Source organism: Schistocerca americana, chromosome X, assembly GCF_021461395.2.
Source record: "Schistocerca americana isolate TAMUIC-IGC-003095 chromosome X, iqSchAmer2.1, whole genome shotgun sequence".
In the NCBI taxonomy this organism is placed as follows: domain Eukaryota; kingdom Metazoa; phylum Arthropoda; class Insecta; order Orthoptera; family Acrididae; genus Schistocerca; species Schistocerca americana.
The window spans coordinates 747178491-747195224 of NC_060130.1; the positions used below are offsets into that span (position 1 = coordinate 747178491).

General features: G+C 42.1%; 1 protein-coding gene across 1 annotated transcript in view; it reads left to right on the top strand.

The window, feature by feature from the left end:
• The window catches only part of LOC124555153, a 725477-nt gene that overhangs the window by 400040 nt on the left and 308703 nt on the right, over nucleotides 1–16734 (top strand). Inside the window, exon 3 of the mRNA XM_047128972.1 lies at nucleotides 6411–6530. Within this exon, the coding sequence (XP_046984928.1) occupies nucleotides 6411–6530 (120 nt within the window). The remainder of the gene's footprint in view (nucleotides 1–6410; nucleotides 6531–16734) is intronic.

Sequence of the window (16734 nt, forward strand, 5' to 3'; positions counted from 1 at the left end):
GACGTACCGAACGATTACGTAGAGTAGAGAAAATGCTGACGCCTATGTTGCCAATGCCTTTATACAGTAAAATCGTTCGACTACCGCTCTACAAATGAAAACAATGTGCACCTCTTAAGAAAGAAAGATGAAGATTAGATACATACAGTTATCTCCAGTTCCAGAGTGACCCCTGAATGACAAACGTATTTGACTCATTAGCATAGTATTATAAAGTTCCGTTTTTCGTCTGTGTGTCAAGTTGAGTAGCATCCCAAACTCGAGAACGCGTAATCTGACTAATTTAGCTCAAACCCCTTATTCGGTTGCATGATACTAAATATAAAAACTTGTGTTGCCACCCGCCGCTGCACGGTGGCTCTCAGTAAACACCGTTACGGAACGTGCTGACAAGATGTGTTACAAACAATTGCCGTTGATGCGTCGACAGCTCAGACTGTGAGTCAAAAAGCTTCTTTTGCAACTAGAGTGAAGCATATTCTGTTAGTAATGTCAGGAAGTACTTTTATCTGGAGAGAAGTGACTACCTGAATTATGGATTTAAGTACCAAACTGTCTAAGGATAAAATGTAAGAAAAACAGCACTGTATTTGATGCGACAGCTACCAGAATGTATGATAAATTCTCAAAAAGTCATTTTAATTGTAATACATTTTATTTAATGGGATTCGCAACAAATAAGTCGTAATACTACATCTGACGAATATCACAATAATTTGTCATTCCTTTCTACAATTCCTATACTTCAGATGCTATTCTGCGCGTCTTTCTACCGCTGTGACTCGTGAACCAGTAAGATCCTAAACATAATCCCTAACGTTAGATTGCAAGTAGCTGTATGTCTAAGTTTGAAGAGCTGCGTTCTCCGAAATCACAGTTCAGAACATTTTACTGTCGCCGTTGTTGCTTCTTATCTATCAGACAAACGCTACTCGTCTACTGTCAGCCATTAGTGCCAATCGTAAGACCAGACTGCATTCAACAGGTCTTGTAGTTATATTCCATTCAGGTACACTAATGTGTCTACAGATGATTGCAGATAGTCTGTATAATAAAGATCAAGTCGTACCGCAACAAATGACTGGCAAGTCTTAATGTGCTGATGATATCAGGTATTTTTTGACAGACTGGATGTGATGTTGGGAACCCAAATTATGTCGGGTGCAGTAGGGATACTTTGTGATTGCTCGCCACTGACTTAAGTCAAGCGACTTGGTGCAATGGGCGACAAATTGATGATCTTGGGCAGGTTCAAAAACCATTCTTCATCCCGATTTACTATATCAGTGATTCCGGCGAATGCCAGACTAGATCCTTTAACAAGATCACAGTTGACTCCCCCCAGTATCCCTTTCTGATTGAGATGATATGACTTCAATCATTTCTTGGTCGACATGACTTTCATATTTCATTCTCATTGTCCGTTCTTATCTATAAGACAAATTAGATACGTAACCTGGTCCTCATGAAGGACTAACAGTGCTCGTGTCGTATGTTATTTGTGGTACCACTAGTGCTTACATCTACACCCGTTCTCCGCAAGCTATCTTGTAGTGTGTGGCGGAGGGTGCTTTGTGTACCAGTATCACTTCCCCATTTCCCCACTTTCCTGTTCAAGCCACGAATGGTTATGAAAGTAAAAATAGGGGACGACATGAAACCCAGCTACTTCTCACACAGAGCAGAAAGAGTGACACTGCCTAACGATGAAATGAATGAAAAAGAACGCTACACTTGAGTAGAAACTACCAGAATCCCTGATAAATTCTCAAGAAATCTCAAAATTCCAAAAATACTGGGAACAATCGGCTGTGATCTAGTTAAAGTGTCGAGTCTGGCATTCGCAGCAATGATTCAGATGGATCACGGAAATGCTAAACCGGGTTGTCGAATGGGTTTTGTACCTTAACAGGATCAACCTCCATAAGACTCTTGATACGAGTGGAACAAACTTAACATCAACGAACAGTTTGGTGATCGAGATCCCCGGGGCAACGCAACTCGTATTGGTACTCGAATCCGGGAATAAGAATTTCTTTATGTGTTAGAATCCAAACCAGAAATCCAGGGTCCAACACTACCACGCCACATCGACCTAACAAACTCGGCCATAATGGTGAGAAATTATGCAGAAATTGAAACAAGAAGTAGTTCTGCATTGTAGACAACGCGTTACATTTCTTCAGTAAACTTCATAAATGCAAATCACATGATACCGTAGTGTGACTTCTCCAATAACGTGTCTCTAACTACAACAGATCTCTAAAACAGACTTAGTGTTTGGTTTTGTGTTAGAATATTTCTCACGAAAGTAAGTTATGATTTTGTTTTTAGCGTGTATGGCTTAATTTATTTTCTGAGTCAGCTACCTCTTAGGGTGATAATCGGTGGGGTACATTACAGAAGACGAGGTCATGGGAAAATAGTCTCCAGGAACAAAGTTTCCTTTCGGATGTTTAGGTCAGTATTCATAAATTTATTTGTTTTTAATTTATAAAATATTAAGAATTGTGATTATAGGTACTGCAATAGAACAAAGAAAAACCATTACGAGCAACTGTTTTTAACCACATCAGGTTTCTGCTATAAATATTTTGCACGTTCTCACTAATGAAGTTGTTACATTACTATTACTTTATTTATAATTATTTCTGTCGTTATTTTCCTGCTGTTGGAAGACGATCTGAGATTTTATTTCACTTTTCAACACAAATCAAAGTAGCAGAAATTCCATATGAAAACTGTAAAAGCTCAGGGAAGCAATGATAAGAAGTTAATGCTGTTTGCACATATAAACAACTCTTTCACTGTCATAACAACTTACCATAACATCAGACACACCTCAAATGACTATATAAACGCGGAAAAGGTTCCAGAAAACACTTCTGTCGAATTCAGACCATCGATCTTAGAACCCTAAAGCGTAGACTGACATATCATAAATGTGAATCGCTTCAAATATAATAGTAAATGATTATACATCAGCACCGAGTCTCAGAAAACCAGAACCTATTGAGAAATATACCATGAACAGCTGGATATGTGATACATCCCTAGTAGAACATTGCACTCTTAAGTAGTTGTGACATGGACCCAAAAGGCGTCAGAAGAGTTTGCAAACTACGCTAATTCAAAGACATTTGTTGGAACGGAGATCAAAACGTGTTCTGTCCTCTCTACAGCAGTTCAGATCTTCTCTGCGTGTCTGAATTCTCCTGACATTAGGCGGCTAGGTTAACTTTCTAATGTCGGTACTTCGTGACACTCTCTTAACAAAGGTACCCGTGTCAGATCGTGGTTTCTGCAGCCTACGTAAATGAGGTCTGTGGGTGGTGTGATCACTCTTGTATGTTTTTTGAAGTATTGAACTAGCGATTGCTTCCATGCATTGTGGCCCTTGAATTCTTTTTTATACTCTGAGATTGTCCACAGTGACCCCAAACCCTTGTCATGTAGATCGTAATGATATCATCAGAGTCCAAGAACTCGCGGTACATCCTTTGCGTGGTGGTCGGTAAAAAACCTAGCGTCTACGAAACCTCAGAGATGGTGTGCTCCTTTCATCTGGCCACAATGACAGAGCCGCGAATAAATCTGCTGATATCCTGTGTCATGTTCAACCTGGTCAGAAAGACAGTGTTCCCGAAAAACAGGAACACTGAATGTCCAAAGAGCACCAAACTTTAATTCAGTTGCAGATTAATACAACAGGGAATGTAACGGGTATAAGTACAAATACTTTTATGAGTGGTACCTGAATATATACACACAGCAGTGTGTTGGTTGTTTTTCCCTGTGTTGAACAGTCTTTCCACAAACTAAAGACCTGATGTTTTCTGGACGGTCGTAACTGCACCACTAAGTGGGCTACACCAGTCAGTATAGCTTATTGTTCTGTATCCAAACTTCCACACTGCAGCACCTGACCAGATGGCCAGGGGAAAATAAGAATTAATGCTTGCTCTTGCTACATATACTTACAAGGGAACCTCCACATCGCACCCCCCTCAGATTTAGTTATAAGTTGGCACAGTGGATAGGCCTTGAAAAACTGAACACAGATCAATCGAGAAAACAGGAAGAAGTTGTGTGGAACTATGAAAAAATAAGTAAAATATACAATTTGAGTAGTCCATATGCAAGATAGGCAACATCAAGGATAGTTTGAGTTCAAGAGCGCCGTCTTTCGTCTCAGGAGCACAGTGGTCCCGTGGTTAGCGTGAGCAGCTGCGGAACAAGGGGTCCTTGGTTCAAGTCCTACCTCCAGTGGAAAGTTTAATATTTTATTTTCAGTTTATGTGACAAACTCTTATGTTTTCATCACTTTTTTGGGAGTGATTATCACATCCACAAGAAAACCTAAATCGGGCAAGGTAGATGAATCTTTTTACCCATTTGCCAAGTGTACAAGTTAGGTTGGTCGACAACATATTCCTGTCATGTGACGCACATGCCTTCATCAGTGTCGTATAGAATATATCACACGTGTTTTCCTGTGGAGGAATCGGTTGACCTATGACCTTGCGATCAAATGTTTTCGGTTCCCATAGGAGACGCACGTCCTTTCGTCTACTAATCGCACGGTTTTGCGGTACGGTCGCAAAACACAGACACTAAACTTATTACAGTGAACAGAGATTTCAATGAACGAACGGATAGATCATAACTTTGCGAAAATAAGAAATTAAAATTTGAACTCGAGGGCGGACTTCAACCGTTGACCCATCGTTCCGCAGCTGCTCACGCTAACCACGGGACCACGGCGCTCTTGAACTCAAACTCTCCTAGATGTTGCCTATCTTGCGCATAGACAACTCAGTTTGTATATTTTGCTTATTTTTTCATAGTTCCATACAACTTCTTCCTGTTTTCTCGATTAATTTGTGTTCAGTTTTTCAAGGCCTATCCACTGTGCCAACTTATAACTAAATCTGAGGGGGGTGCGATGGGGAGGTTCCCTTGTTAGAGATACTAACCAACCTAAAAACATACGACTTGTAATAGCTGTAATTATTAGTCTGCATATGACGTAAATACTGTTGTAATGTTTTTCAGTACACCGTCCTCAGTAACCAATAGAAATATCTGCACTTATACCCATTACACCACATGTATAGTCGTGCACTTGACTCCTTGCACAGTGACAATTGTTTACATGTACTGTACATGACTTTATTTATAAAAATCACTGTTCACCCAGGAGGCGCAAAATCTGGTTAAAAACTTTAGGTTTTAGAAAGAAAGCAACAGGCCGAAACCAGCAGTTTCTTTAACTTAAACAGTACATGTACTTGTTATTATGCTACCAATCTCTTGCCATTATGACAGTTTTCTGCTTGTTAACACTGAGAACAAGGAAACCGACTTGTAAAATCATAGCCAAGACCTGTTGTATAGTACTGCGAACAAATCCTCGTATAGAATAAGAGAGCTAGGAAACAAAAAATTGCCTGTAAAAACTCACAGTTACTGAAGGCATAGCAAAGTGGTACGACATGCACTGAAGTAAACTACAGGGACAAAATTTCCAGGAGGACAATCAATTGAACTGTTTAAATAAATAGGAAATAAAATTACCTGATTAGTAATAACACTGCATCAGTAAGCAAGATGCACTCATGCAGATTCTCTAAGCAATCAGATATACATTAATCACGAATCGGAAATCTGAGAAGGCGGTCAAAGTCATCGAATAATTTTACTGGTACTAAGGGCCAGAAAAATTCTGCTAAAAGCTATACTGTGGAGATTAAAGTCGCGTATTGACTGATAGCTAAATTTTAACTGGGTAATATATAGCCTACATGAATTATAACACGTGGGGAGACATTTCGAGAACCATTATTATATGACGATAGATTATTTGTAAGGGGGATAGAAATCATATACGGCATAAAATATTGTATAGTTTTTTGAATATTTACCTGCTTCAGTGATTTCAGTATGTTCCTCTCTTTTTTCTTTCTCATCGGTGTGTATCTTGGGGCATGTCCTACTTTGCTAACGAAAACTTACACCGCCTGCCTCGTTTGCACATTGTTGTTTGCCAAGTTTGAGTGACTGCTAAAGATACCTCTGTCGGACTAAGCCACCACGTTTACCTGGTAAGCGGACACTGCATATGCGCCCCCACGCGCATGCCAAGCCCCGCACCAATCCCTACCCAGCTCCTAACCACATATGTGAACTCACATAGCACGGCAGCTGGCAGCAACCTGGCTGTCAGCTGACAGGTAAAGCTGTTATGCACGCCTTATGAACATGGCGGGGACGGAATCAAAATTTCACAGTCTTTCGGTAGCGCGTCCCCAGAGTGCAGGAAGGCACTACTTGGGAGACTCTCGGGTCTAGGCGTACAACATGTACGCTTCCAAACTAATCATTGACTGACTTTTGATTTTCATATACAGGGAAGCACTGCTGGAACCGACCGGCTAACTCCCCTCATCAAAGCATCCAGACACATCGTCAAAGACAGACTCCGGCTTTCGAAGAGCTTAAACAACCCAGCGACAGTCAACAGTTCAGAGGTGAGAAATTTATCCTCTGGTGCAACTATGAAGCAGCCAGAGGCTCTGCCTAACAGGATCTGGTGATTTGTACAGGACGTACTCAGGTACATGCCTGCCAAGGATATGGAATTTAATTATCTATTTAAGCACACTTTGTTGATTTGTGTAATGCATTATTATTACATCACAAAATGCTAAACTTGACACGCCACTTTTTTGACTCTATTACTATCATTAAGTTTCCATGGCCAACACAAGTGTGTGTTTTAAGTGCACAGGCTTTTTCAACAGCGAGATATATGAATCGTCAAGCTGGTATAGAGACAGGTGGATTGAACTGTTCTCAAGACCTTGGTTCATCGCCGGATGTTACTGCCAAAATGCGAAGTGAACCCCCCTATTCAAGGAAAAATCCAAAACCGAGAATTCCTCTCATGTAGGTGGAGAGGCAGTAGTTGAGAGTTCTTCTGCTAGGTGCCACTCACACATACATTGCTTTTAATTATTGAACCAACCATCATCCGCAGAGATATGTCACTAAAGTCATTGTGCCTTATTCCGTAAACATTGTTTCGAGTATTCTGCCATTTACTTTAGTCGCGTACACGACAGAAAAGCATTCCAACATCAAGTTTGGTTTCCTGTTGGGGGAATCAGCTGCGGAAACCACCTGAATAGGACTCACAAACCAAGCAACAATGGGGACAGATGAAGACTACTTCATCAGAAAGACCGAAGATAGGAGAACCAATGTGAAAAAAATGTCTCTCCGTCTTTTCAGAATGAAGAGGATAATTTTCCTGAAGTTATTCCCACACTACCGAAGTTAACCAATATTAAGAACTTCGAGGGCTAAAGCAATTACGCGAGACACTGCGGGAAACACGGACTGTAATGTGGCTCCACCAACACGACACGTCATATGGTCGTACAGCGCCCAGTGGCAGGAGATTTTTTTTCCCAAACATAAAATAAAAATGAATTCACACACACACCCTTCTCAACACACCTTTCTCCTGCGTCAGCAACAGAAATAGCTGGAGTCATTACGACTCGTAAATTTGAATTATTTTAAAAATTATTTATTTCAAAGAATGAAACACTGGCGCAAGTGTCCAGTGAACAAATATTTGAAGGTGATGTAATTTTGTAAATTTCTGTTAAATTCCCTATTTGTAAGTGAATAATTCGATCTACTTTTTTGTTTTCTCCACTACTCATTTAACAGTTGTAAAGGATAGCACAGGGCAACAGCACTTCCATTAATTTATAGGGTATATACAATAAAGTAAATGGTTGTGTGAGATGAAGACATTTGTTGCCTACAACTAGCAGAGCCAAATCAGCTGGCTGTAGCCCATCAGTAAAATCGTTAAAATGTACACAGCTCTAACAACATGCAGTGAATATGATTTGTCAGAACAGTGCAATACAGATACGTAGGAGAGAATGCCAGTTGTTCTCCGACTAAAAGTGGTAGCAATGTTGCCACTAACTTACACATGAAGTTGTGCTCTTTTGTACATTCCCCATTTTACTAGAGGGAAGTCAGCAATAGTTTCCACGTTTGATCAGTAAACCATGGGTTCAATACGATGATCTAATTTAGAATAATAAAAGGCGTGCTGAAATCTTTACGTGTACTCTAAATACACCAATTAGCAAAACAGTTTTTTTTTCGGCATCTGATATATTCCATAGTTCTGATTAAATAAAATAATGCTTGTAGATTAATAATAATTCTTCGTGTTAAGTATTTACTGGGTTTGGTCGCCCCCTTAGCTGAGTGGTAAGCGCGTCTTACTGCTTTGCAGCGGGCCCGTGGTCGATTCCCGATCGGACTAGACACTTTCTGCGCTCGGCAATGGGATGTTTGTTGTCCTCTTCATCATTTCATCGTCATCGATACGCGAGTCGCCCAATATGGCGTCAGCTGAAAACACTTGCAACTCGTCGGCCGAACTTCCCTAGGTGGGAACTCCCTGCCATCAACGTCATACGATCATTTCATTTTCATTACTAGATTTTATGTTGTCATTCGTTCTTCAAGCAAAGGAAGAACTTTTGCTTGGCCTGTGCACTAAGCGCAACCTAGTAGACACAGAAATACACCATATTTTAAGGAACAAATGGAAAGAACGTAACGGGCATACAAACTTCAGATGAAACCAAAAAAGTCAAATAATAACTTTCATAGAAACCTTTGTTTAACGGAACCGCTCTCCTAAGACGTCACTATAAAACAGAAATCAAAGGCTACAATCAAGTGCTCTTAAGAAACACGATCACGCAGACAGCAATACGAGCTACATATCGGCGTCATTCACTGCTGATAATCTCAGTACTCGCCACATTGCTACCTTCCTTCACAAAGTTTCAGAGCAAGTTCGCAAAACATCGTCCGCCTTATTTCCAGGACTGTTACAGGTAGTTCGCTGGAATAACACATCCCGGATAAGTTCGATTGTTGACATCAGAGGTGAGCCTGCACGAACGTCGCTTTTTTTTTCCTTCTGCCAAGAAGGCTTACATCATTCGTCGACACATGTAACTGGGTATTGTACTGCAGAAGTAAGACGTAGATGCAGCACATATAGCTCTAAAATCTTCAGAATGCGGTGCCCACGGTCATTGCAGAGGAATGTGGCAAGAAATAAGAGGCATCACTGCAGAACTGAATGTTGCACTCGCGAACCGTGTCAGCACCAAAACGACACGAAGGGAACTTCATGAGATCGGAATTGTAGGGCGAGCTGGAAATCCAAAACCACTCATCAGCAATGCAAGTGCCCGTAACAGGAAAACGTGGTGCCGAAGCCATAAAGCCTGACTATGGAGCAATGGAAGGAAGTCATTTGGTCCGATGGGTCTTGTATCACACTGTTTGCAACTTCTGGCCGAATTTACGTCCCAAGAGTGAAACATGGTGGCGGTTCGATGATGATTTGGGCAGCCATTTGTGGTATTCATGGGCCTCATGGTTACTCTGTAGGGCCGCATTTTACTGCTATGGATTATGTGACCATTCTGGCTGATCAGGTCCATCCCATTGATTACAATATTTGTTCCCCAGTGGTGATACTCTCTTCGAAGACGACAGGGCCCCCGTTTACACAGCCCACGTCGTCCAGGACGGGTTTTATAAGCACGAGGATGAATTGTGGCATCTCCCTGACCACCACAGTCATCAGATCTCAATATTATTGAGCCCTTGTGGTCTATTTTGGAGAGAATCTACGAATATTAACGTGCTGGGGTACAGTGCGATATAGCGGCTTTCATATCTATTAACGATGGTACAGTTAATTCGTTTCCAGACGGACGTAATAAAGACAGTGGAAAAATCCTTACCGTAAATGTCGGGAATAGCTATCGGATGCTTGAATGCTCGCTTATATTATTATATATTACTAACAGATAGTTTTCCAGACGCGACTGTGCTGTACCGAACATAATTTTAGATTCCAAATAAACCACATAATGAAAATAAGCCGAAATTTCCGTCAGAGAATCTTTTTTTTCTCACTTCATTAAGATAGTTACCCTCACACGTGATACAACGAAATTGAGTGTTGTTTCTAGCGTTATAAATTTCCAGAACAGAAGGAACGAAAACTGAACTCCACTTCCCAACAATCACAGAGTTTACATAAATAATGAAACATGTCTTTCGTTTGAGCCTACGAGCTTCAGTACCGTCGTGCGAATTCACACTTGTGAATGCCAGAATCGACGAGGTATGTGGTGCGCGAAAAAAAATTACACGACGTACTGCTCCACTGATTTAAGGGTCCATTCTCGGCAGGCAGCCTATAATGTAAGCGAATTTTACGATTTGTTTTGGAGAAAATAATGAAGCAATCATTGCACATTATTTATTGATCCTTGAACAACATTTACTAATTTTTTAATAAGAAATTGTCATCATTAAGCCCGCTGTCTGTGGAGTTATGGATGCTGTGTCCAAAATGAGCTGTGTCCACGAATAAAATGACAAACAGTTTTCTTACCAATGGAGTATTTGCTCATGGAGCAATGGCACGGTTTTTTTTAAAATTTGACAAACTAATAAAATGGCGGACGCTTCAGAAAGAATTGTAGTTTTGTCGTGTGTTTCTGGTCACGTTTTTTTTTTCAGTAACTAATGAATAAATTAAAACTAAAATTAGCGTATTACTCCTTACAGACATGCCCGAGGAGTAATTCCGCCAAATTTCAGAAAGATATCTTTGTGCCCGAAATCCTTTCCGTCAGCAGTGTATTTCAAGCTGACGGAATGGATGCCTGTGTACAATCATGGTTCCGTAGGTTACCGCAAACATTTTTTCGTCAAGACATTGGCCGTCTTCTCTCATAGTGGGATAAATGTATTAACAGTTACATCGATTACTTTTCAAATAATAAGCGGTTCACTTACTTTCTCCATCTGTTTCGTTTTCGTAGCACTGCCCCTTATAATAGCCATAGAAATGAGTAAACGGCAGTGAGCCGGGAATCTATGTTACAAGCTTTTTACTAAAATTGAATGGAATGTTCTTAATGGTTCAGACCGTGATTGAAACTTGCGTTCTGCAGGAGAGCGAACAGAAACCACAATAGTAACAGGAAATATATACAGGCTTAATTTTTTATTCTTTACTGGTGTTCTTCAAACACATGTTGTTGATTTGCTGAAATACACCGAAAGCAATACAATTGCAACATCAAGAAGGAGTTATGTGACATAAACGAAAGTTGGTAGGCCTTTTCTACATCTGAAAGATGATGTCTACTCAGATTTCACGCCAGTCGCATAAGAGTGGCGCTGTTAGCGCCACTATGAGGATGCAAATTAGGTTTATTTTAAATGCACTACGTAACGGTCGTGGGCGTTACTTACCTTTGAGACTGGACATAGCGAGTGAAAAAGACGCCATTATCAACACCCCACTGAGTTTGAAGGAAGTCATGTAATAGGGTTACCAGAAGCTGCAATACTGCAGAAAGACTTGGCAGGAATGTAGCCACTTTACATGGTTTCTGGCAGCGATCGTCACGAGGACGTATGGTCGCTCCGTGGCACTACCGAGAGGGAAGACCATCGTGTTCGATGTCTGGCTCTGGCGCATCGTACTGCATACTGCATCTTCGGCAGTAATCTGAGCAGCAGTTCGCACCACAGTGACGCAACGAACTTTTACAAATGGGCTACTTCAAGGAAAGCTCCGGGCCACATGCCCTGTAGCGTGCATTCCTCTAATCCCAAACCACCGCCATTTGTGACTTCAATAGTGTCAAGCGAGAGCTGATTGGAGGGTACGGTGGAGGTCTGTAGTGTTTTCTGATGAAAGCTGGATCAGCGTAGGCGCCATTGATGGTGTTGAGTTGGTTAGAACGAGGCCAGTTGAGGGCCTGCAATCAATCTGTCTGCGTGCTAGACTCACTAGACCTACATCTGGAGTTATGGTCTGCGGTGCAATTTCGAATGTCAGCAGTAGCACTCTCGTGGTTATCCCTCGCATACTGACTGCTTATTTGTAGGTCTGTTTGGTGATTCGACCTGTTGTGCTGCCATTTTTGAGCAGCATTGCAGGTAGTGTTTTCCAACAGGATAACGCTCGCCCACATGCCGCTGTTGTAATCCATCATGCTCTATAGAGTGTCGAGATGTTGCCTTGGCCTGGTCGATCACCAAATCTGACTCCAACTGAGCACATATGGGACATCTTCAGACGACAACTCCAGTGTCATCCTCAAGCAGCATTAAGCGTCCCTTTATTGACCGACCAAATGCAACAGGCATGGAACTCCGTCACACAAACTGACATCTGGCACTGTACAACACAATGTTTGCACGTTTGCATGAGTCCATTCAAAATTCTGGTGGTTACATCTGTTATTAATGTACCAGCATTTCATAATTGCGGGCTGGGCTAGCACTTGGATGGGTGAACATCCGGTCAGTCCAGCGCTGTTGGCGAGTGGGGTCCACTCAGCCCTTGTGAGGCAAACTGAGGAGCTACTTGATTGAGAAGTAGCGGCTCCGGTCACGAAAACTGACAACGGTTGGGAGAGCAGTGTGCTGACCACATGCCCCTCCATATCCGCATTCAGTGATGCCTGTGGTCTGAGGATGACACGGCGGCCGGTCGGTACCGTTGGGCCTTCATGGCCTGTTCGGACTAAGTTTAGTTTAATTTCATATTTGCAATGGCTTATCTCGCGGTTACATTAATCAGTTAAATATGTCACCCAGACAAATGTATTCTCGAAATTTCATTACTCTACATTAATTACTTTTTGATGTTGCAACTTTTTCCGTCATTATATGTTTGGGTAAAACACTTAAAGAAAAAAATATATGTTTTTGCAAAATCATTTGCAAACAGGGTTGATAGAGACCATGAAACACTAAAGGATAATATTTACATCTGAAACTCGAAGCAGGGAAATTTCTCGTGTTCCAGGAGCTTACTAGTCTGAACGTCATTTGTGGTGTAGTTCGCATGTCGCAGATATCTGATTCTGCTAAGTCAGGCCGAGTCTGGAGTTTGAATTTTGCGATATAGAGGCTGTTGAGAAGCCACGGGTTTACATATCAGCACGAGAGATAAGGATCACTAAATTATTAAGGCGACATGTTGAAACGTTTCTTCGATTCGCCTCCTGTAGTATCGTAGCGTCGCGAAAATATCGTTCCCGCCAGAATCTACGCTCTCGCGCCGGTGTGCGGTGCTCGAGACAAATTACGTGAAGTGTGGCAGCACTGTTTAGCAAGGAAACTTTTATAGGTGAATTGGGATCAACTCCATGCACTGTGACTTTACAAAAGAGTCTTGATAAGGATCGCCAACCTCGGCTTGACTCACGAGACAGGGTTAAAATTTTCGCTATTCCAATACCAATTATAAAGACCTTGTAGCAGTCTGATGGCATTCATGAAGACCACAAACTCAGTGTACTGGTTTAGAAAATGTACATTTAAAACAGTAACACACTCCCATCAACTGGTTTCTTTCAACATCTGTGGGAATTTGCACAATGACAAAACTAGGTAATAGCACAAAGCTACGAAGGTCAAAAGACAGGCCAATATTGCAACACTTAAAGTAAAGTACCCAAGAAAACAAAAGCCGTTTATTGGCTTTAATTATCCCCTCGTCGCCGGCCTTTGTGGTCGAGCGGTTCTAGGCGCTTCAGTCCGGAACCGCTTTGCTGCTACGGACGGAGGTTCGAATCCTGCCTCGGGCATGGATGTGTGTGATGTCCTTAGGTTAGTTAGGTTTAAGTAGGGGACTGTTGACCTCAGATGTTAAGTACCATAGTGCTTAGAGCCATTTTATACCCTCGTCAATTGCGCCTGTTCCGCCAAACACCGCCTCCCTCTTGTTAATAACCACATTGCTGTTGTTGTTGTTGTTGTTGTGATTGTCGTTGTCGTCGTCGTTGAAGTCTTCAGTCCGATGTCTGGTTTGATGCAGCTCTCCACGCTAGTCTATTCCTTATGTCTGCATAACTACTGCAACCTAAATACATTTGAATCTGCTTACTGTATTCAAGCCTTGATCATCCTATACAGCTTTTACTCCCCACACTTCCTTCCGTTACTAAATTGATGATTCATTGATATTTCAGAATGTGTCCTATAGAACGATCCCGTTTTTGTTCAATTTCTGCCATAAATTTCTTTTTTACCCAATTCGATTCAGTGCTACTTCATTAGTTACTCGATCTACCCGTCTAATCTCCAGCAGTCTTTTGTAGAACCATATTTCATAAGTTCCTATTGTCTTCTTGTTTCAGCTGTTTATCGTTCGCGTTTTACTTCCGTACATAGCTTCCCTTCATACAAATACTTTCAGAAAAGATTTCCCAACTCTTAAATATATATTACATGTATCAAATCACTTTTTTCTCACAAATGCGTTTCTTATTATTATCGGTTTGCGTTTTATATCCTCTCTACTTCAACCATCATTAGCTATTTTTCTGTCCAAGTAGAAAAACTGATCTGCTACTTTCAGTGTTTCATTTCCTAATCTAAGTTTAACAGTATCGCCTGATTTAGTCCGACTACATGCCATTACCTATGTTTTACCTTTGTTGATGTTTATCGTACAACCACTTTTGAAGACGCTATCCATTCCATTCAAGTCCTTTACCGTCTCTAACAGAATTACACTCATGTTCAGCAAAAACTGAACACCTTGAACGACTAGAGATAGGACGCTCATATTCACAGGACATGTACATTAGTATGTTCGACGGAAATCATTAGCGTTTAAGTCACCTCTTTTCAGCATGTGTCCTGCTGCCTAGTAGGCACATGGTCCGCCATGTGCCATGTTAACTTGTTCCGTGCGTTATGGCATCGACGCGTATAACGTGCGAATGGCGTCCTGTGGTATAGCCATCCATGCTGCATCCACCTGGTTCCAAAGCTCATCTGTGGTGGTTGGCACTGGATCACAGCGCCGCACCCTTCGTTACACTATAGCCCACACATTTTCCATTGGCGACAAGTCTCGTGATCTGGTGGGCCAGAACAAACGTCCGACATCCTGTGACACCAAGAAGGTACGTGTTTGTGCATTAAAATGTGGTCGTGCATTGTTTTGTTGAAAAATGGCGTCTGGTGCGTTGTGCAGAAAGGGTATGGCTATGGGTCGTAGGATGTCATTCACGTAGGTCACACTGTCCTGGACAGGCACCAACTGTGATCTGTGGTTGTACCCAATAGCATCTCATTCCATAAGTCCTTCAGCTGGTGCTGTATATCTTATGCGAATGCAGTCACTGCGATATTGCTCCCTCTGTCTGTGCTGAACCAAAATGTGGCCTTCATTTCCAGGATTCGTCCGAAAACACTATCTGATGCCATACCCCTGTCCCCAATGACGTCGCTCCACACACCATTGCCGTCTAGCATGTTTCTGCTCATTCGGCAAAGGTAGGCAAGGAAGTGGACGACGCGCACGTAATCCATGCCATAATAAACGGCGAGGGACTGTCACCCCTGATAGTGTATGATGTGTTACACTGTTCCATTGTAACGCCAGAGCCGAGGAGGACGCAAATCCGTCCTGCTATGCCATTAGGATGAGGTGTCTCTCTTTTCGGGGGCTGGTCTGCGTGGTGCGACCTGACCCATCTCGTCGTGTTCTACGGTCTTCCGTGAACCATTCTGCACACACCCGATGGGTGTATCACACCCTCTCATGTCAACAATGCGCCCTCTTTCAAGCACACTGATTTGACGGCACGATTCGCGCATACGTCTGCAAGGCCCCATGCATGTCAATGGTCCATTACCTTCGGTTTATAGCAACAACGAGAGCCGCAGACACATTTTACCGGTATGTGGTGTTGTGCCGCGATATCGATGTTGACCATAAGCCCTCTGTCCGACATGGTTCAAATGCTAATTATTTCTGCAGAGCGTACCAATGTATGTACATTTCCTGTGAATATGTACGTCCTAACACTAGTCGTTCAAGGTGTCCCGTTTTTTTTTTTTCTTTCTTCTGAACGTGGATGTACAGTGGTATCGGTAAATCTCGAAGTTTTTATTCAATTTGCTTTCAAATTTTCTCATTGGTTTCCTTTACTGCTTGCTGAGTGTGCAGATTAAATAACATAGGAGATAGGCCAGAAACCTTTCCGACTCCCTTATCAACTGCTGCTTCTCTTTCATATTCTTGTACTCTTATAAGAGCAGTGTGGTTTCCGCACAAGCCTGAAGCCGTCGGCACACGGACCGTGCTGTCGAACGTTAACGTTGAGCGTGCCAAGTTCAACGTGCTGCTGAACGCTCAGGAACGATGCGACTTGTGCACACGGTACGTGGGCCCCAACCTGGCATACGCGATCGCAACGCGCTCCAGCGGCAGTTGAGGGATGTTTCTAGTTCGTAAATCACACTGGTTACTCAACGGACGCGCGTAAAATTCCCACGTTAGCTCTATTAAAACGCACATTTCCTCCATCGCCCACGAAAAGTAAATTACCATGTCCAATCAATAAGGACACAGACTTATAAAAGTTCCATTACATACAGTGCGGTACAAATTTGGAACACTTCTCCGCATAAGATAAACATTATTTCATCATTCCCACATTTTAGTAAAACCGCAAGGTCAGCCCTACTTGATCACTACCCAGCAGCAGAATCTTTGCGACATGTGAATTACGAAGAGTAAAAGAAAAAGGAACAAAGCTGTCCTGTAGATTAAGCCAATCGAAC